This window comes from Orbicella faveolata, unplaced genomic scaffold, assembly GCF_042242905.1.
Source record: "Orbicella faveolata isolate gen_17 unplaced genomic scaffold, um_ofav_v1 contig_3, whole genome shotgun sequence".
NCBI lineage: Eukaryota > Metazoa > Cnidaria > Anthozoa > Scleractinia > Merulinidae > Orbicella > Orbicella faveolata.
This window is the reverse complement of record NW_028301558.1, coordinates 12,817,146-12,838,561: the sequence shown is the minus strand read 5'-3', so window position 1 is coordinate 12,838,561 and position 21,416 is coordinate 12,817,146. Positions and strand designations below refer to the sequence as shown.

The 21,416-nt window shown below is 38.2% G+C and overlaps 2 protein-coding genes and 1 non-coding gene across 3 annotated transcripts; 2 read left to right on the top strand and 1 right to left on the bottom strand.

The window, feature by feature from the left end:
• Window positions 1-635: 635 nt before the first annotated feature.
• LOC110060203 (solute carrier family 35 member H1-like) lies at window positions 636-8,894 on the bottom strand. Its single transcript, XM_020766960.2, has 10 exons — window positions 8,526-8,894; window positions 7,512-7,662; window positions 6,843-6,906; window positions 5,791-5,863; window positions 4,578-4,673; window positions 3,909-3,981; window positions 3,394-3,477; window positions 2,987-3,162; window positions 2,060-2,183; window positions 636-1,570 (listed from the first exon to the last, which is right to left on the bottom strand). Exons 1-10 carry the CDS (start codon window positions 8,643-8,645, stop codon window positions 1,428-1,430), a joined length of 1,104 nt encoding a protein of 367 aa, XP_020622619.2. The 5' UTR covers window positions 8,646-8,894; the 3' UTR covers window positions 636-1,427.
• Window positions 8,004-8,076, top strand: Trnas-acu (transfer RNA serine (anticodon ACU)). The gene has a single exon. It is a non-coding gene; the product is annotated as a tRNA-Ser (tRNA).
• Window positions 8,895-12,034: 3,140 nt separating the features above from the next.
• Window positions 12,035-19,139, top strand: LOC110060184 (uncharacterized). Its single transcript, XM_020766937.2, has 3 exons — window positions 12,035-12,537; window positions 14,837-14,895; window positions 15,677-19,139. The coding sequence occupies exon 3, from the start codon at window positions 15,759-15,761 to the stop codon at window positions 16,938-16,940; it is 1,182 nt and encodes a 393-aa protein (XP_020622596.2). The 5' UTR covers window positions 12,035-12,537; window positions 14,837-14,895; window positions 15,677-15,758; the 3' UTR covers window positions 16,941-19,139.
• Window positions 19,140-21,416: the final 2,277 nt, after the last annotated feature.

Below are 21,416 nucleotides of genomic sequence, written 5' to 3'. Positions count from 1 at the left end.
TTCTACAAAAGGATGGCAAAATCCTGGGGGCAGGGGACTCCCATATAAACACAACAGGGGTGCTTTTCAGAAATTTTGAAAAGAACTCTAAGAGGTACTAAGATCCTGTTTTGTGGGCATGGCTTGAAAAATCAGTTGATTTTCAAATATCTCGTCATATTTTTTCAACTCAATACCCTAAAAGGTACCGCAAAAGCTCCTGCTGTGGACCTTTTGAGGCTGAAAACCCTAAGAGGTACCAAAACCGCTTTTTTATCCCCTAAAGGGTATGACGAACATCCCCGTCCTTTTTATATGGGATTCCCTCAGGAGGGGGGACGTGGCACAAAGTCACCTGCCTACTCCAAAAACAAAGCCATCTATTTGAAAACATTATGACAACCCTGTTTCCATTATATTTTATAGCCAGTCAGATTGTGAGTTTGTCAGCACTCTGCTGATATCCTAGCCAGTCTGTCTTGTCATGCAGCACACTCTACCCTAATGAGGGGATATTTCAGTAGATATTTGCATGACAGAGCCCCTCAATAGCTGTGTAGAAGACAAGCTAGGATACGTAGCAAGCTACTGGATTGCCAAAACTCGCATAATGTTCAGCTGTACCATCCTGAGTAGGTAAACCAATACAAATGGAATTTTGTGATCTATAATTTATTATTGATCATGCCAAGATAACTATGACTGCAAGATATTCTTTACTTTATTCTCTTCTCTTTTTCTCATTGGTTATCACTAAAACAAGGTCCTGTAGCCTGTGGCCTTATGTGTAGACCCACATGATGACAATTGATGATGGTCATATAGGTTGCAGAACAGGCTGAGTAGGGGGCAGAGAACAAAACATGATTATCAAGGTGTCACATGACAGGGAGCATGGAGTGTCACGCTTTTTACTCTGCCCTTTAATCCACCTGTTCTGTAGGCTGAGGGTTATGGTGCAGCATAAGTCCAAGCAAAAATACAATTTTTAACAGCTTTTGACAAATTCACCCAAACTCAATAAAATACATCTATACAAGTACCAAGAAACATCTTCTCACTGTTATGTTATCTTTTTGAAAATGTCTTGAATGTTAAATTATACCATTTTGAGCAAAACAGAGCACTAAAATTTCTGCATTTTCAAACATGAAACATAATTAATTCCATATTGCTTTACTTTGTAATATTGGCCAAAATTTGTCTGGACATGAATTTCTTTCATATTTTATTGTACAATAGGTATAATGTCATTCTGTGACATGCCAATTAAAATTTAAACATATCTCCCTAAAAATTTGTATAGAAATAAATAATAAATATATAAATTTCATTTTTTGAATTTTTGTCCATTTGAATTTGAAGAAAACAATGATCGTGGCATGTTCCCCTGGCCTGTATTCACAAGGTGCTGGCTACAGTTTCAAAACGGAGCCAGAAAAAAAAAATTAAGAACTCTGGCCATGAACAGTTAGTTCAAACTCTTCATCCTCCTCATCCTCGGGCAATGCTGAGTTATCTGAAAGCAGTCCTTTTAATTCAATGTCGCCATTTGACAGCTCTTCAATACTTTGAATTGAATTGTCTGGATCTGAGAAGGAAAATCTGTTCTTTAGTCTGACTGAACACCCAAATAATATATTCCAGCTGCAGCAATCAGGTTTGACCTTCTTGCCATGTGGGTCATACAAATGCGCAGGGTTTTGGGATACTAGGCTATAACTGGGGTAGTGGGAGGGGGGGAAGGGTACCTGGGATAGCTTACAACTGGGGGACATACACAGTGGAGAGGGTAGGGAAGGGGGAGGGGTTGTGATCACATTTCATGCACAAACTTTGACAAAGAATTTCTTAAGAAATTCCTGAATCATGTGGTCTTTTAGTTGCTTTTCACATGTCAAACACTATTTTTTTTTGTTAACTTCATTGGAGAGAGGAGGACCTACCTGGGGTCTTACAACTGGTGGGAATACGTGTACTTCTTTCTCAGCAGACAACAGGGCCTATAATCAGGGCCTTGTTCATGTAGGTGGGATTTTGCAGCGGTGGTGCATTTATGTGTACATAGAGTGGCACCTACCTTTTGTTGCCTTGATCACCACATGGACACTTATTCCAATGAGACAGAGTACAAGCCCAAAGAAGTTCACAGTAGTCATTTTATCACCAGCAAATTCAGTGGCAAGAGACAAGGTGCAGATTTCCTAAAAATTAAACAAAATATAAAAGACTTCTTTCTTCAAAATATAAAAGACTTCTTCTATAAAAGATTTCTTCTGGCTACGCTCTTGGAAATATGTGTTACTGACCAAGCATTAGGCCAATACAAGGTGGTCACAAAGTTTTCAAGTACGCAGCTTTATTTGTTTGAGTAGGCAGCTGATTTTGCAATCTGTTCTAAACATGGAGGAAGTCCTATAGAAAAAAGATGAGCTTACAAGTTGGAAATTTTGAAAAACCCTAAGAGGTACCAAGATCCTGTTTTGTGGGTGTGGCTTGAATTTTATCCACCCTAAGAGGTACCAATTCTAAAAAAAAACACATCAACTGATATTGACCTTTTGTAACTCAACACCCTATCCTTGGTGACAAAGTGGTTAGCTACTGTGCACTCTGCATCAAGCAGTCTGGGTGTGAGCCCTGGTCAGCATCATTTGCTGTAAGTTGTGGTCTTGGGCAAGACACTTTACTCTGACTTTGTCTCTCTCCCAACAGGCATGTACAAATTAATGCAAACAATCCACTACTCGATCCCTTCACACTACAGAAACCATGTCAGTAATAAGTCCATCTTAAGGGTTACTAGGCTCTAGCCTGTGTGGCAGGCTGTAGAAGGGGAGGGAAAAGGTCAAAAGGAGCGCAGGAGTTTTGGGAGGGGAGGAGGAGGGAATGCTCGTGCGCTTTGTGCACTAATTTTTTCCCCTTTCCCTCCCCTTCGACACCTGCCACGCAGGCTATAGGTTCAAACACAGGCTTTACCTTACCCCACCCATGGATCTCACCTCACCTTAAATATCCCTGAAATAGTGAGTGTTAAACTTGACGTGTGAGACAGCAGTAGAAATTCGGCAACACTGATCATGAAAGCCAGGAAGCAGCCAAACATTACCATGGCAATGGTAACCCAGAGAGTAGAACTATCATGTGCACTGAACAGTTGAGGAGACAAGGCTAAACGCTGTCCTGCAATAAACAACAAAGTGCAATAATCATTCTGTCTCTTCTTACTGGCTGAGTGTCATCACTTCCAAACTCCTTGGTCAGCCTCTGCAGCAACCAAACTACATGTAGTCTGTCCAGGATTTCAGACCATCTCCATCTGTAACATTTTCCATGTTTTTTTTTCTATGGACCACCTCTTTTTCAACTTACTACTCTTTGGCCTTTTTATAACAACTTTCATTGACTTTTTACCTTCAATATAAAAAGCCAGGGGCATAAGTGTTAACGTCATAAATGGCTGGAGATGATACAACGTGTCAAGGGGATTGTGAAGACCTGTGAAATAGACAGAAATATATGGATGTTTTTAAAACATGAAATGATGAAATTTGAGTCCAGTTAGCCTAAATATAACTCAGGTCAGCCTTACGAAATAGCACACAAGTTATAGCCTATCACTGACTTGAAGGGGGTTAGCTCTCAGTAACTATTGTGTGCCATATCCCACATTGTTTACATGCCATTTCATCATTTTGCCATTTTCTCTTGTAATGATAATTATAACTACATTCCAGAAAGTATTCATAACCCTTCCATGGAAGGTCCCCCTTCCCCAGCCAATCTAGAGGTTCCAAATGATATATGTTGAGTTCATACTTTCCATTCCATGGGCTGGGCTTATGACTGCAGGAGGAGGGAGTTTCTATATATTTGATATATTTTACATTATGTACCTGAGACTGATACTATATACAGTGTAGTATTACCTAATTCTGCTTTTTGAGTTAAAATCTGAGCCAGTGTCCATCGCAAACCACTCAGTGCTGAAGCAGTCAAAGCCTGTAATAGCAACACAAATAACATAATTGTATAAGTCAGACTAAATCATACCAACAGGAACTTTTTGCATCATTGTTGACAATAAAGAACAGAGAGTTCACAAGTCAGAGCCATTTTCTTTTACATTGTGATTGCTAACAAGAAACCAGGGAACAATAACAAACAAACCAAGCCATTACCAATGACAAAGAGAAGCGTAATCAGTAAATAGTTTTCTTACTTAATAATATTAATGCTTACGTGATATGTAGAAAACTAAGCTATGTAATGATCTATTGATTTTCAAAGACCTTACCAAAGATCCTAAAAGATATTAGAGATCTTTCAATGAACACTCAAGGATCTTATAAAGATCTTAAACAAGAGATCCTTGGTATAAAATGACAAGGATTCTAACCCAAAATCTTGGCAAAGATACTCGTAGTTAGCAGAAGTTGTGAAGATCTTTACAGTTCAAATTAGGATATCTTAAGGTTTTGATAACTATTTTATCAGGATAAAAATTACAGGTAAAGGTGAATGTAACTATTGACTGAATTTTATTTTAACACAGCAATAAATTTATCATACTTACAAATTGTATGGATCAGACTTACCAAGACAAAGCCTTGAGCATTGAATTCAGTCGCCTCAAAAGTGAACAAAAACAAACCACTGGCGATTAACAGAATGATGGCCATCAGTGAAAAGTTCTGTCCAAGATAAACAGATCAGGTAAAAAAGTGAGCTGAACCTTCTAAAGAGATCAAAGGTTCCAAGCAGTGCAGATTGAATTCTTAATTAATAGTAAATTGTTTGAATGCAGGGTATCACCCCAGGGGGACACCTATGTAAAAAGGTCAGGGGATGCATGTCAGAAAATTTAAATTAAATCCTTCCAGGGGTCTGACCAATCTGGGTGTGGTTCAAGCTTTATTTGAACCCTAAAATATACCACTTAAAAATGGTCATGTGAGAATTTTTAGATAATTTATTTGAGTACAACCCTAAAAGATATCTTCAAGGCTAAACCTACAATCATGGACAAAAGTGGTGACATATTTGAGCAAAATAAACACTTCCTATCGGCATCCTTCCGTAATTTCAAAAGAACATCTTTTTTGTCGATAGCCAACCCCCCCCCCCCCCTCTCCCCCTTTTCAATGTTGAAATATGCTCTGTGGACACTGTCACGTGGTTAGAACATTGAATAGGGGAGAAGGAGTCGAAACATGAAAATTGGAGATTGAAAAACTTGTGCATTCAGTGAAGCAGGTCTTTTTCAGGGAGTGTCTCAACTGCTTTTGTCCATGATTGTAGACGTTTCATACTGAACATCTAAGTGAGACCAAAACCCATGATTTACACTCTCAAGTGAGGTGACAAGCATCCCCAACCATTTCACATAGGATTCCCACCCCCACCCCCCTCAGTATGACAGTGTAGCATGATTGTCTGGGTGAAGGAAGTTTTTTAAAAACCACTTTGTGCAAACTCTTGTCTGAAACCAGATGCAAAAAGGGACTTGGAAACTGCCTAGCCATTGCAGTAATAATTATTTTGTTATTTATTTAACTGACTCATACTTCAGCAAGAACTTTGAAGAGTACTAAAGAAGTGTAAGAGTGGCTCTGGGCAGAGCTAAAGCACAAATCGAAAGTTTTATAACATTGACAATGGAAAGAAACTACTCTCGCAAAGTGATATTACAAATAACTTTCCTCACACTGTGACTGTGCAAGGATTTTGATGCATGCCTACAGTGTACGTATTGTGAGTGTAATAGTGTAGCCTTACAAGCTATTTTGTCACAATAGTTGCTCCACGTACCCATTGTTCCAATTTAAAAATTAAAGCAAACATCAGAATGAAAATAATGCTTGTGGATTTTGTCATAGTGTACCTGCAACAAAACACCATCAGCTTCAGTTACCTGATTTTTAAATTCCTTTAAATCCTTTTTAACTGTGATTGGAAAAGTGTGTACATGAGAATAAAAATTTGTGGAATTCTGTTGTTTGCATGGTGTAGTGGAGATGAAGGTGGATTACAAAGTCAGAGATTGGGTGTTAGAATCTACTATCATGGTTAATGTTGTCGGGTTGATATGGGATCCTGGTGGGGGAGTGGTAGGGTTAGAGACTGGAAGGGGTGGGTGGTGTGCATGTTATTACTTTTAAAGCTTCTGCAAAAAGTGGAAAACACAACATATGGAAGGGATTTTACATCTATAAACCTTTAAGTAGTAAGAAACAGGGTAGGAAAGTTTAATTTAAAAAAATACATCATGACAGGTTCTCTTAAAATATAGGAAAATAAAGTTTGGCTTGAAAATATTAGCCAAACGTAAGGGAAAATTAATGGACCCTTTATCATTAAACAAATAACAAGGACTCGACTGTGTCCTGTTCTGTGGCAAAACACTTAGGAAGTGATAGTGCATTCAAGAAGTAGGGAGAAACACTCAACTTCGCCTCGTGTTTTCCCCTACATTATACGTATCTTTCATGTTCTAACTAGTTCAGAGCAGATCAGATCAGACCACAGTCAAGGCATCTTTATTTGTTAATTGGAAAACTAACAAGTTGTTGTCCCCGATTTGCTAATAAATATAATTTGGTGGGAACCTTTTATTAGTGACAGAGATTTCTGCATCTAATATAGAGAAATGTTCTCCCTGGGGAATTTATTTCAATTTCAATCCTTCTTACATATGAACTGTAAATCTTTCTGTGTACAAGTACTTTGGTATTATTAATTAATAATAATAATAATAATAATAACAATAATAACAACAATAAATAATAATAAAAAATTTATATAGCATCAGTATCCTAACGTTCAAAGGCACTTCTTAAAATTTATTACTATTTGGCACCTACAGTGAAACTGTGATGAGCATTAAACTCCAATTGGAACATCCAATATCTAGAGCACAAGCCATGGCTGCATAAAAATACATGAAATCAAAACAACTTACTAAATAACATTTCTCTACAATACAATCCTAGCCAGCATAAAAATTAATGTGCAAATTCTGAATGTGTGGGAAGTTTAAAAATGCACACATGAATACATGCAAGTATGCCTGTAGGTATAAATTTTATATTTCCGTTTTTATCAATATGCAGTAAAAAGCACATGCAGAATTTATTGGCCAAACTTTTTTTTTTTGAGAGGAAGCGGTCATTTACACTCAATAACTCAAAAGAGGTAAAGATAAAGCAAGTTTATTCCTACATGGTTATTATTAAAGGTAAAAGATTGTGCAGCCTTGTATATTGTACATGAAAAATAAAATGTACTAAACATTTATAACAAGCGCAATTGGCAGGAGGCTGACTGGTCTACAAAGAATGGAGGATTTAAATAATTTAGGTTCACTGAGCAGTGACAACTCCATCTGCTGGCAGGAAAGAGGATTTCATCTGCTTATTGTACCCTCAGATAAAAGCTCTCGAGAGACACTTTTATGTGTCACTTTGGTATTGGTATTAACCAGGTTTCACTGTACCAAATTTTTTACAAATCATTCAGTTTCATTCACGTACCTGTGGGTAAGACTCTTTTCATGTACACAGACCAAGGCAAAATTATTCTTTTCTTCTCAGTCTTAAGCTCCCATAGCAGTCGCAGAACTGCAGCAATGACAAATACCAGTGCATAGTGTACCACTGAGACACTCAATGGGAAATGAAATCTCTAGAATACAACCAAAATCAATCCCATGAATGAACATGTGTTAATTCTCATGCTACATGTATGAATGATTACCGGTATTTTAAAATCAATATAATGTAATAACAATAATAGTAATGCAAGTGATTATATGAGAGACCACATATTTGAACTGCAGAGAAAGATATGAAGATATGATTGGTCATTGCAGTTATACACACAACTTAAGCAGTTGTGAAATTATTGATCAAGCATATCTTCATATCTTTCTCTGCAGTTGAAATATATGGTCTTTCATATAATCACTTGTGTTCTTCACCATCTGTGGGTACATTACGAACTCACAATGTGACCAGCTCCCAGTTGGCTTGATAGCTCAGTCGGTAGAGCACTGCACCACTATCGCAGAGATCATGGGTTTGAATCCCGTTCAGGCCTGAATTTTTTTCAGGCTTAAATTTCACAACTGCTTAAATTGTGTGTATGACTGCAGTGATCAATCATATCTTAATAATAGTAATAGTAATAGTGATAATAATAATAATAATATAATAATAATAATATAATAATAATAATAATAATAATAAAATTTGTAACGCGACTTACCATGGAATGATCAAGTTTGCTTTACATCATAAAATTAAAACTAATCCTACTACCTAACTAAAAGACGCAAATTTAAGCTTACGTAGGTTGCTAAAAATTATACATATTGCTCTTTTTATCGTTTTAGTGTGCAAAAATAGAGATTGTAACGAAACTAGACCATCATATGTAGATTTCCATCATCGAAAATGTCTTTTTAAAAATCGGTTTGGACATTTCGAGGCCACGTTTAATTTGTGATAAGCTTAGTGATAACAATTAATAACCAATTTGCCACAAACCTGTAACAACCATCTGTTGTAAAATGTCAGACTGATCGAGAAAATGTACATAAACAAGATGAGACCGAGAGTCTTGATGGCTCCTGCCAACTGCTGGAAGCCAAACAGTTTTTTGGCCATTAGAACAATCCACTGGAGTGATCAGAAAATCGAAAAATTATCCATGGTGACGTGGCCTAGAGTGAGTTTTTGACGAATTTCAAAATTGTACTCGATCGTGGGTACTTCAAAGCACAACCTAAAGATCTCAATGAGTTCATTTCTAGTTGAGACGAGTTGCTTTCAATAATGCAGTTTCTTTTAGTGAAAGAAATCCAATCGGCATAAAAACATCTTCAACGTCGAACTCCGTCCACCATCTTGCTTAGTAACCTCTCCACCCAACCCGACAGTTTCAAAAAGCACCATAGGTCCGCAACGCAAGCATGGATACAAGAGACTGTTGTATTTTATTGAGTTTATTACTACCACAGAATATGTAAATGAATCCTTCCCAGGTGAAATTATAGCCTTAAACGAGCATTAAAATAATTGGGCAACGGTTGAAAAAATATCGTTTTTTGTCAGTGGTCCGTTTTTGGGGGAGTCTACTCGTTTTTAGTAGCGGAAGATCCCTTTTTTTCCTAATGAGGTCAAATATGGTCCTAATAAGATTGTTCTGGTGGGTTTAAATTTGTATCTAAAGGTAAATACGAGAAACACTGACATGCGAGGTGCTCTAAACCTTTAATTTGAACAACAAACCTTAATTATCGCGCATTATTTAGTCATTAGTAATATGCAACAGGAGTACATGCTGTCCAATTTGGAAATAATTGGATAAAAAATTCCGAGGACAGTCAAAATCAGAAGAGGCCATTAGCCGAGTCCAATTTGTCCGTCATAGAAATGTTCTGAATTCAATTATTTCTAAATGATGTAGCCTGCTTTTCTTTTTTGCGTGGAAAGAAAACATTTTGATAACGAAGCGTTTTGAAAACGATGACCCAACGACAATCACGTGATTTCCCTGACCGAGATTTTTTCAAACACAAATCCAAAATATCTGGTAGCCTGCTTTTCCTTTTCGTGTGGACAAAAAAACATTTTGATAATGGAGCTTTTTGAAAATGATGACCTAACGACAATCATGTGATTTCCCTGACCGACATTTTTTCAAACACAAATCCAAAATATCTGGCGATTGTTACGTTTTTAATTCCTCCGGTGGTAGTGTGAACGGAAAACATTAAGTTTGAAGCATTTTCAGAGTGAAACCTCCGTTTACAAATTCTTCTGGCGTAGTGTGGAGGGGACCTGAAAAGTGTGATCTAATCTTGCGTTAATTAATCCCTAATTGTTTCTCAAACGGATCGATTTCCTATACTACAGGTAGTTATGTTGCTCACGGAACTGTCCAAATTACTTTTTAATTTGGACACTATCCAAATTAAGGATTAATTTGGACATTTCGCAAAATTTACAAACAATCGTGCGCGCTAGTATGGGATTTTGGGCTGGTAATATAATTGCAACTCAAGATTGATGAATGCCATTTGGCGAGCACTCTGCGAAAATGTTGAAGTGCGTGTTTCAAATAATAAAAAAAATATAAATATATCCAAAGTCAGATAGGTCTCCAATAACACAATCTTCTCTTGTTCGTTCGTTTCTTTGTTTGTTTGTTTGTTTGTTTTTCTGGGCCAGGGGTCCGTTTCTCGAAAGCCCTGGAAACTTTTCGGGCCCGTTAAGCCATTTTTAGTCCATCTGTATCTAAAAACGGAGAAGAGAAGTGTATACGCCTGAAACTTCTTGTATGAAGGGAACTCCTCTTCATATAAAGAATATGTGAATAAAACAGCTCTGTAATCGTAAGGTTCGAGATTTTGCTATGGCTTTACGAGCCCAAAAAGTTTTCAAGGCTTTCGAGAAACGGGCCCCAGAAGTTTGAATTCCGTGAAGTAAGCCCGGGGAAGAAAGGTTCCGATTGTAATAAAGACAAATTGCGCTTTTATTAACGCACACAAAATATCGTGCAGCAGACACAAAGAACTCAGCGTAAAGTAAACAAAGGGGGTTTTTGTTCAGTCGACCGTATGTGTGCATGCAAGTAAAATTTACTTCCTCAATTCTAATTAAACTGATAAGAAACAAAATCCAAGGCAACAAAAGACTAGATTGTAGTACGTAAATTTTAAAGCCTTAGTTAACGCTTCATCTCTTTCTGAAACAAACCGGAACACCGTTGCATTTTTTGCCGCATTAGTTTCGCCTTTCAATGCCTTCGATAAAAATATTAACATGCAAAGTATAGTGTCGACCTCGAGACTGGATAAATTTCGAATTAAGTAACGAATGGTTTTGTTGTTGGAGGTCTCGGTACGAACACAAGAATAAACTTGTCAACTGTTGTCGTTACATAAAAGGAAATACGTAATTAACCGCGCGGCCATGGGCCGAGCGCGGCTCTAGGTTTACCCGTGGTTTATTTTTTTTTTTTTTGTCGGTGACCAGACGCAGACCTCCGCTCGGCCAAACTTTGAGTCACGGAACGTGTGATGTTTTTCCGCCAGAAGTTGTTAAAACATAAATACACGGACAATTTTACGGATATTGTTTTCTTTTTTGTGGGTAAAATATATTTTCTTTTTTTTATCAAAGCGTTGGATTTAAAGGGAATAATAAATACAGTGAAAAAGGTATTACGTCAGCCATGGAATGCGCTGACGTTGCAGCTTTCACTTTCGCTACGTGACAAAAAAGATCGTGTTTACTTTGCAAGTTTATTTCGGCAGAAGCGACGGTCATTAATTTATTTGTAATTTTGCCAGTATTTCTTGCGGTTTTAGGCAAATGAAGTAAATCCTTTGACTGTTTCATCACAGCGAGTTCATAGATCGGAAGAAAAATTAAATATTTGCAAGCCAAGCAAAGAACGTGTCAGAACGTGCAAAGATTACGTCATTGATAGGGAAATAACCACCGTACTAAAGATAGCCGTAGATAACGCAATTCTTGAATTATGTGACTCGTGTGACTTCTTTGCTAACCCTTAACTCAAGGGAAAAAAACAGTTAAATTTAATCGTGACTTTAAAGAAAGAAAGCGGTTTGTAATAGTGTTCGTATCTTCATGCCCATACATATCCCGAAGAAAGTTCCAGATTAAGACTATTACGTCATCGGAGATGTCACAACGGCTACGACTGATGGTGCGATAATAGAGTTTGCGTTGATCAAGTGCTGTGATGTCTACAGTAATCAATGAATCATCAAAGATTGCTTTGGAATATGCACTGCGTTGCGACTGTAGTACTAAGAAAACAGTTAAATTTTAAAAGCGCGGTTATAAGATCTAACAGATCTTCTTGTTCTTCTTCATTTTCATCTGTAAGTTGAGGCTCACTAGCGCACGTAAGCTTGCACTTCGAATTTTTCTTTTAATTCGATTAAATTCATTTATTCGTGTTACAAGAAGACATTTCCAAAGTAAACTTTCGACATTTGAAAGGTTTGCAAGAAAGAAAACACGAAAGTAAACTGGCAGATGAAGCTAGATGTTTTGAGAGGGAGAATGAAAAAACACACCTGTTACAATTGACTACTCTGTCATTCAAGTAAAATCTAGCAAACACACACCATTCAAACAGTACGTCTTTTAAGCTCTATGTGAGCTTTTCACATTAACATTGTTTTTCTAGTCTTGACGTAAGAAGATCGACTTCTTTTGTCGTTCATTTTGCTTAATGCGGGCGCTTTGTGATTATTTCCGATTGGAACCTGATTATTTCGGTGATAAAATGATCAACAAAATGTCTACCAGTTTGTGTTATTGACAAAAAGCTCGATTTTAAACGTGAACTTATTGGAAACATCTGGTATTGAAAGTAGCGCTTATAAATATTCGTGTTTTGATTATACGATACATAAATTAAGCTAAAAAGGACGTGGTCTAGAAACGAATTTAGCCAAGAAGCAAGAACCTTGAACCAAGGTAGCGGAAATATTGGTTTGGAAGCCATTAAAACCATCAGGTAGGTTGGTTATTTGCCGAACGGCTAACTCGTTGAAGTTTGAAGTTCGCTCTAATATTGATGATATATTTGCTGCTATTTTGGGAGTATAAACCAATAAACAGAAAAACGTACGTCGTAAATACGTACGTAAGAAACACATCGTCAGTGAGGCAGTGAAGGCACTGTTTTATGGGTGAAAAGCTCATACTGCTAAGTCGAAATTCCCCGTGCCAGTTTGGTGAGAGCAAACTTTTACCTACATTGACAAAAATGAACAGTACAGTGACGTGTGGAAACTATAAAAAAAAAAAAAAATGACGCCTTATTCAACTTAAAATACATTTATTTTTTTTCTGAGCAAAGAAAGATTGAGATGTTATGCTGTTGGCTTCTAGTATGAAACCAAGTAATGTGATAATTTTATTTTCATGATGTTTAGTTTCACTGGAACATAAATTCATTTTACATTTTGTTTCCTTTATTTTACAAGTGATTAGCTTCGTTTAAATTTCATTTTACCATGCTAGTTTTTTTATTATTATTATTTCATTTCAGTTCGATTTTATTTTATTTTATTTTATTTTATTTTATTTTATTTTATTTTATTTTAGGTTACGTTTAACATTCATTACTAGGATATCATTTGCCCTAAAACTGACTTTTTTTAAAACATTTTTTTTTTTGTCATGTGCAGACCGAACACAACAAAGGCCTTATATTTCCAGCCTCAGAAAAGAAAACGATTTCTTGTACGAATTTGGATATTTCTTAAAAGCCGTAGCATGCTATTTATATTTCGACATGTATGTTCAAAGTAGAAACGTTGAAAACGAAGAAACAAAACCAGACAGAAACGGGAAGAATCGAAATTTCGTTCTGACAAGATTTTTAAGCCCCTGTACTCGTCCTTAGCAACAAGACAATGGCCTTTTGACAGTTTTGATCTGAAAAAAAATTAAATAGCTGGCCGGTACAGTCGGTTCAGTAGTAATCGCAGTTGCACCCACGTTTTTCGGATGCCTGTGCCTACTCCGTAAATATAAACTCCAAATGAATTTAGTCTCAGCCAGTTGCTTTTGTTTCAGTCTTAGGGTAGAATTTCTTTTGGATGATCAGACCTTTCATTACTACTGTATTATTTCTCGAGGGTTTGTTTGTCGCTTAGATATACGTCGAAGTAAGTGCAGTGCTCGGCTTCAAATTTTCCTGGTTTGTTGCAATAAGCCGGATCAGCCAATGTGCGGAAAACAACCCTTACTTAAAATAAGTCAAGGAGTGAAATTTTTATTGGCAAATTCTCAAGTCACGTGATGCGCGGAAATCCTGTCTGCATCTTGTGCAAGGAATTCAAGATTGAAAACAAATAGCACAAAAAATAGCTTTTGTTGCAATGAAATTATTATTCCGTGATGTAAGTAACTTTAAGGTGATTCCTCAGATTGACTGATTTTAATGTTGAGTGGTTTTCAATGGCCAGTTCACTCTATGAGATGCGCCTACAGGAAATCATGGTAGTTGTATTCATCACTCTTGGACTGGATGTTTATTTTGATGAATACAACTACCATGATTCCCTGCAGGCGCGTCTGACAGAGGTAATTGGCCATTGACAATCGTAAGACCAAGACAAACGAAGTCACTGTAGCCAACAATCACAAACTTTGGGGATGGAAAATCACAACAGCTGAACGAATCAACACTCTTAGTAAACACCTGTAGCCGACTCAAATCTCAACAAAACGTCTTCGAGGGAGACACCATTCGTTTTGGTTTTTAATACATACTTCTGATTGGATGAAAAAGTGATCCGATTTTTTTAAGCCAATCGTATAGTGTACTAATGATAAACCAATTACTATTCGACACTCAAGTGAAAACTGCTCTATGATGAGTACTTCGAGTAATTGTGTAAATTTTGTTTTAAATTGTTCTATCACAGCTTTACTTGGAATCAAAATCTTAGAATGGTTTCTGTGAACCCGAGTTCCAGAAAAAGATGAAAAATCTGAAACTTTTTAAAGTTAAAATTGGCTCTAAGCGGAAACATGAAACAAAGAAATGATTTGTACATCCCTCAATTTATGTTTCAATTTGTTTTATTCTTCTAAGCCTAATCACAAAAAAACCAGCCAGCCAATAAAATCAGCAGAGGTAAAAGAGTACTTTGACTCTGTCTACAGGAAAAGCAACTGTATTTGCGTAAACTTACACCCATAGAACTGTTACAGCAGAATATATGCAAGCTTATTGTTATAAGAAGCGTGGGCAGGGAAAAAGGTTTGTGCTGAATTGAAATTTTTATTGCTCTTCCCAATAGATTCACCAAAAAGATCTTTTTCAAGGAAGTCTGGGTTTTGGTAGTCTCGGTATTGACCGGTAAGTACCAGTTTTTTTAATTTTGTACAACCAAACCGTTCCGGCGAATTCTCTTGAAATACTCTACTGCCTTGATGAGTAGACGGCCACTGTGCATTTTGTCTATTGTGTTGTACGTATTTGCGTGTATAAACCCCTTGGCAAAGCTACGCTTCCTTAACAATTTTCTTTTGATCCTAATACACCATCCTGGTAAAATGTTAGGGCTTCGTCGACAACCATTTCCACTTTCGTTTATAAATACAGGTCTCTGAAGTTAAAGAGTTATCCTGATTTGTCTCATGTCCCAGAGAAGCGCATTCCAGTCCACTGTCTTTCAGTTACAAGCATCGCTATCGTCCTGATGGCTGGCCGCTACTCATTTTTTGATCCGAATTCTATTAACAATTATAATGCAACTGTAACGTTGTAACTTAGAAGCACCTTCCAGGAAATATTTAATGAAAATCTCTTTCTTTCATTTAGTAAACGTTTTCCAATTAAAACTCATTACTGTTCGTTTCAGTCGTCCTACAGTCCGGTACAACACCAATTAGCGATAGCATTCGTTCTCTGTCGTCCTGTTGATTACGGCTTTAGCTAATGCGAGTGTAAATAAAGCAAGGCTGTAACCAGTAACGGGCAAGCCGAGGTACTTGCCTCAGAAATTTTTTTCTGTTTTGGACATTGCCTCAGCTATCATGTTTTCATAGACATTACCTCAGTCATAATTCTTTTCTGGCTACAGCCCTGAAAAGACAACATGAACAATCTAGTTAATAAATTCAATTTTGTTCCACAGTGAACTTGCCAGGTAGCTGGACGTGAACTAATCCTCATGGGCGTTCATAAATGAATCTTGACTTTAGTCAAGATTCGATGTTATGTTGAAAGAGAAAGCAAAGACTGTATTACTTCTACTGATCATCTCAAAAAAGCGTCCATCTACGGCTGAACCACGCCCCATACTGCAGAGGGAGAACAAATCACAGGACCGTATTCATCTGTCGCCGAAACATACTGGGGCGCGCCTAAATATAAGGACAGATCACAGCGAAAATTCTGGATTTCTGTCAATAAATCGGCAAAATCAACAATCTTTGCGTCATAATATTACCAGAATTCGGCGGGGCATAAGTACTAGAATGTCAGCCGAGCCTGCGCGAATACCGGACACAAACCCAGAGCCCAGGCCGGAGTGGTCAACTGCGATTCATATATGGGGAAAAGCCTGGGACCTACACATCTACCTGTTTGCTGTGGTTTATATATTCATTGCAGTGACGTCTGGAGTTGGACTTGCCGATGACGTTCTCTCGGGTCACAGTATTAAGGGGCTAAAACTTGCGCTATATCTCTCATTACTATTTTTTGACTTTTCTCGGGCGATAATATTGTTGGTCGATCCTTACAGCTCGCTAGGAACGCTGGAGCCCCTCAGCGCGTATATCACGTGGTCGCTGGGATTCCCATGTGTCCTCACGGCCCTCGGTCTTCTGCTTCTGGTGTTTATAGACGCTACCAACATGATGAATGTGGCGCCTCCGCGATTCCAGAAATTATCCACAGTGCTAGGAGTGATGGTCCTCAACGCAATCATTGTCGTGGGAACAGACATCCTTCTCCTACTCATCCAGAAACTCTTGGTCTTGATGATAATATGTCACCTGTATTTTGTCTTCTTTGGCGTGATTCTGACAATTGGCTTCTTCCGAATAGGATTTCAACTATCTTCCAACTCAGTAGCGAGCATATATGGAGATACCGGGCTTCAAAGGCTTCGATTTTTCGTTTTCTTAACAGCGGTGCTTAATTTGTTCTTTATTGGAACCCAGGTCTACTCTGCCGTTTTTAACTTCAGTTTGCACTCAGATGTTCCAAGTGCTTGGCCGTGGTACGCTGTACAGACCACCTTGCGGGCGCTTGAAGTGAGCATGTGTGTTGTGATGCTGTTTATTGCATTTAACAATAGAGTGAAAACATCAGCTGCCTGTTGGAGAATTCTCCCGAATGGATTCCGCAACACCGTTTCCCCTTTCCGTCACGATACAACTTCCGGTTCATGAAGCAGTCACCATAGCAACAGAGGAGATAAATAATTTGATGAAAATGGCAAAATGAAAAAATTGGATGTTTAAAGTGCCCATAATGTCTAAAATTTTTCTTCGCTCATCTAATTCTACATCTCACCTAATGAACTTCTGCGAAAAAATTTTTCGATTTGGATAAAATGCAATTTTTTTTATAATTTTTTAAAGACGTTCAAATTTGCCGCCATTTTGGTCCACCATTCGCAACAGTCTTCCTCGTTTTGAAGTGAGTCGTGACGTAGGTTCAGGAACACGTGATTTGGGTCATGACTTATCTGACTTGAAAACAAGTGGAAATTTTGCTTCAGAGTTGTCTATATTTAGTTGAAAATGTCTGAAAGGTGCGTTGCCGCTCTTTGTAACAACGTTAATGATCAAGAAAACAACATTGGTCTTCATCGTAGGTTCCTGAACCTACGTCACAGGCATCAGTCTCGTGGCCATTTTGAGCACGTAATTCTTGTGATCAGCGGCAGGGGTCGACCACAAGAAAATAGAATTTTGAACTTTGTAAAGATTCGGAAAAAGATTGCGTTTTATCCAAATCGAAAATTTTTTTCGCAGAAGCTCATTAGGTGAAATGTAGAATTAGATGAGCGAAAAAAAAGTTTTGACATTATGGGCACTTTAAGATCAAGAAACAATTGAAAGTACACGTTGATAAATTGGTACACTAGTGGTTCATGCAAATGATGATGAGCGATGAGCGGGGACCTGTGGCCAAATTTTCTGATCGGAAACTATAATGAGACGGTTGTTTTGTACTCGGAAATGTGAACGTTGAGTGGCATTCAATTATTGATTCCTATAATAGGATTTATGGTTGTCCTCATAATAATAGATAGAGAACTATAAATGTTGAGCTTATTGCATTGTTCATAAGATAGCTGTAGCTGGGTCTTTTGTGCTGATGCCGCTAGGGAATAGCCCTAGTGATGCGGCGAGGAGCTTGAGTAATGGCCTGTTTACAAGGAGAGAGGGGTTACCCTAGCAAGCGGGTTGCCATAGCAAGCAGCTTACCATAGCACTCACACATTTCCTCTTTTTCTCGTCGTCGTGTTAACAAGGCAGCTAGGGTTACCCAGGTAGGCGGGTTACCCTATCTGCGTGCTAGGATTACCCTGGCAGGCGGGTTAACTTTTTCCCTTGGAAACACTCCAGGTAGGGTTAACCTGCCTACCCGGGTAAACTTTCTACTTGTTTCCAGACCCTTTGAGTGTAATCGTGCATTAAGTTGTCCCGGGTTATAGGGTTACCCTGCATGTGAAATTTTGCTTGTAAACCGGGGCAATCACCTTCTTCACAAACGTTTTGCTGACAAAAGGTGTTGTCTCCGTAGACCACGTTGTCTCCGTGCCGTTGAACAAAACGAACAAAGACGCCGACACGAAGGAAGAACCGTATTTAATTAACAATTAAATTCGATCTAAAATTTTAAAAAAAGGAATTACGTTGGCGCGCGGCCTTACAAGTGTAAACTCGCAAACCACGCAGCTTAAAACTTACTTCTTGACTTCCTCCGTAACTGACCTACATTGTTGCAAACGGTAGATAAAAACCTTAGCAAATAACTGGTTAGCAGTGACTGGTTAGCAATAACTGGTGACCAGACGGACGTGACAACTGGTTAGCTTGGTTGTTAGTGTACAACTGGCAACTCGCTGAACTCTAGGAATTACGCGACTTTGAAGTCTAATCCGTGTAATACACTGTGATAAAAGACGACGGGGATTTGAGAACACTCGGGAAATGTAGAAAACACTCGCCTGCGGCTCGTGTTTTCTGCATTTCCCGAGTGTTTTTCAAATGTCCGGAGTGTTTTATCACAGCGTAATAAACGGCTTAGACTTTTTTATTTGCTTTATGATATAGAGGTAATCTTGCGAAAAACAATAAAACACGCGTTTTCTATGTTTTATACTCTGACAAATTAAAACATGGGTATTTGACCAATCAGAGCGCACGCAGGGTCCTATCTATATTATGTTTCGTACAATACGATTATCGTTGTCTTCATAAGAGAGAACTATAAATATTGAGCTTATTGTATGTTTATAGGATAGCCACTGATGTCATGGTTATTGCACTCGATGAAGTTATTTACGACTTAATGAAATAAGTCAGAATCGGTTCGTGATAAGTGTTGAATATTAGAGTTAAATTGACTGAAGCAAAGTTTGATTTTTTGACCAGTGAATGGGCTTTCGAGTGAACGAACGAATGAGTAGTCTGTTCCAAGCATTCAGTTACTAAGCGAGTGAGGAACGGCGAGTGAAAATTGAACGAGGTTTGTTTCCAGGAAACGATACGAAGTGTTCTTTTGTCCCCTCCGTCTCATCAAACACCTTTCCCTCCTTTTGTTTTCATGCAGCCTTTCAATAATGACCAAATGACTGGAACAGGCCAGAGGGTGAGAGTGCCATAGATCAGCTATCTCAGTCGTGTTCGCGCGCAATGCATGATTTTCAAACGTGAGTTTACATTCAGCAAGAGGCCGCGAAGGCCAAGAAAATTGATCCTCCATACAGGCCTTATTCTCAAGGTAATCCATCTAAATATATTTTTAGGTACTGTATCCAGTCCTACCACTGACAATGTCGCCACGCGCGTGGCGTGAATGGTTTCGTGGGGGATGAAGATGCGTGCAAAGCCGCTTAGGCTGTGCACGTGAATAAAATGTGTGTCACAGGATTTAGCTCTTATTAACCGAGCTTCGTCGGTCTGTATGGGAGTATCTTGACCCAGCTAGGTCGTCGTGAGTACAGACCGAACGCAGTGAGGTCTGTACACACGACCGAGGTCAAGATTCTCCCTTAATTTATTATTTGGCAACTAGAAAAATTTAATTCGTTTTATGCAACTGGTTTGTACTTGCTGGCATTTTGCTTGCGAACGGCGATGAGCTGAACTCTCTGCCAAAGTTTGCTCGTCCTGTTTAATTTTTTTTCGTCATAAGGCTTTTTGGCACTTCTACTAATATTTTTAGAAGAAAAGAGTCGATAGTTTCTTATTTTAGTTTGCAACTTTTTCACCGCAAAATGTAACCGGTCTAGATGCCGGTCTAGATGGGAAAATCTAGACCGCGGTCAATATCGATTTCAGCCAATCAAATTCGTGAATTTCGTAGATCCCAGTCTTGTGAGACACAACCATATAATAACGGCTATTACTAGAACCTTGATATCTGAAGACTGGATTGATCCAAAAACACCTTGTGAGGAATATACCTTAGGGGTAAGGGCTGTATGAATGATTAACTCTCTTCCTCTCTTGCACGCGGTCAATTTAACAAATTGACGTCAGTTTTTCATGCGCCTGTCCTGTTATTGATCATGAATTTCTTCATAACATTGTCAAAGTAGCTGTGGATCCAAGAGGCAATTTTTTACGATAGCAAATTGTCAAATTGTCCGCTCTCGCTCGTTGACGCATCGCATAAATGATAAATTCATGTGTCTGTCCGCTTATTGGCGCGATGGAAATTAGCCAATGAGCGCGCAAGAATTTCTGTAGTTATCACAAAAAAGCGTATTGTAGCCATACGTGACATAGCGAGGTTAACCTCTCCCGACTGTGTTCCACGGGCAACATTACTTTGTTACTTTATTGTTCATTTTTAGCAATATACAGTGGAACTCCGTTAATACGGTCACCAACGGGCCATGAAAATTTCGCTGGTCTACTTTAAGTGACGTCTTGACAGACATCACAATTGCATTTCTAAACAACTGTTTTTTAATAAGCATTCAAAATGCAGGTATAATTTTTAAAAAAGTTGAAACTTTAATGAGTGGAAAGATGAACATAGCTGGTTCGAGTGACCGTATTAACGGGATAAAATTATAGAGGATTATACAGGTTGGGATTTCAGAATGTGGCCGTTAGCCGTATTGTGGGGATGGCCGGATTAAGGGGGTTTTCTTATAAGAAAATATACGGCGTTTTGCCGGGACAAAAAATTACTGGCCGTAATAACGAGGTGACGGTAAGGCGGGGTTTAGTTTCATTAAGGTTTTTGGCTGACAACACCTACCTCAATTTTGATTATTAACAAATGTCACAATTAGTTGCCGACAGAAATTTACGGTGTTCTCTTAGCCAGTACAAGAGAAGATGAGGTTCCTCATTCTCAGTCTTGGCTAGTGAGAATAGAAAACCCAGCTGTCCTTACAGAGTCCCATGCCATTGAACTTCCCTTCAGCCAAAAACCGAACCCATATTCATGAAGCTACATGATATTACATACACATTTAAGCCAATCGAAATGCTAAGACTTCTATACAGTGGTTTTTCTTTGCGTATTGTGCCCAAGATCCACAACCAAAATATGTGCCATTACACAAGGCTATGAGAATAAAGTAAAAAGAATTATTTTCTGTTTTGGATATATTCCGAGAAAACCTCGTTGCCAATTTAAAGGCTTAAATTTACCCAAATATTGTGTTATTTCGG

What these genes read in the sequence shown, in the direction of transcription:
- LOC110060203 (XM_020766960.2), bottom strand. Translation starts at nt 8,645, where the DNA reads ATGGCCAAAAAACTGTTTGGCTTCCAGCAGTTGGCAGGAGCCATCAAG. An exon ending in TTTTTAAATTGGAACAATGG is followed by an intron (nt 4,674 to 5,790) that starts GTACGTGGAGCA and finishes TATCTTGGACAG; the next exon opens with AACTTTTCACTGATGGCCAT. An exon ending in ATGCTCAAGGCTTTGTCTTG is followed by an intron (nt 3,982 to 4,577) that starts GTAAGTCTGATC and finishes TTGCTATTACAG; the next exon opens with GCTTTGACTGCTTCAGCACT.
- LOC110060184 (XM_020766937.2), top strand. Translation starts at nt 15,759, where the DNA reads ATGTTGAAAGAGAAAGCAAAGACTGTATTACTTCTACTGATCATCTCA.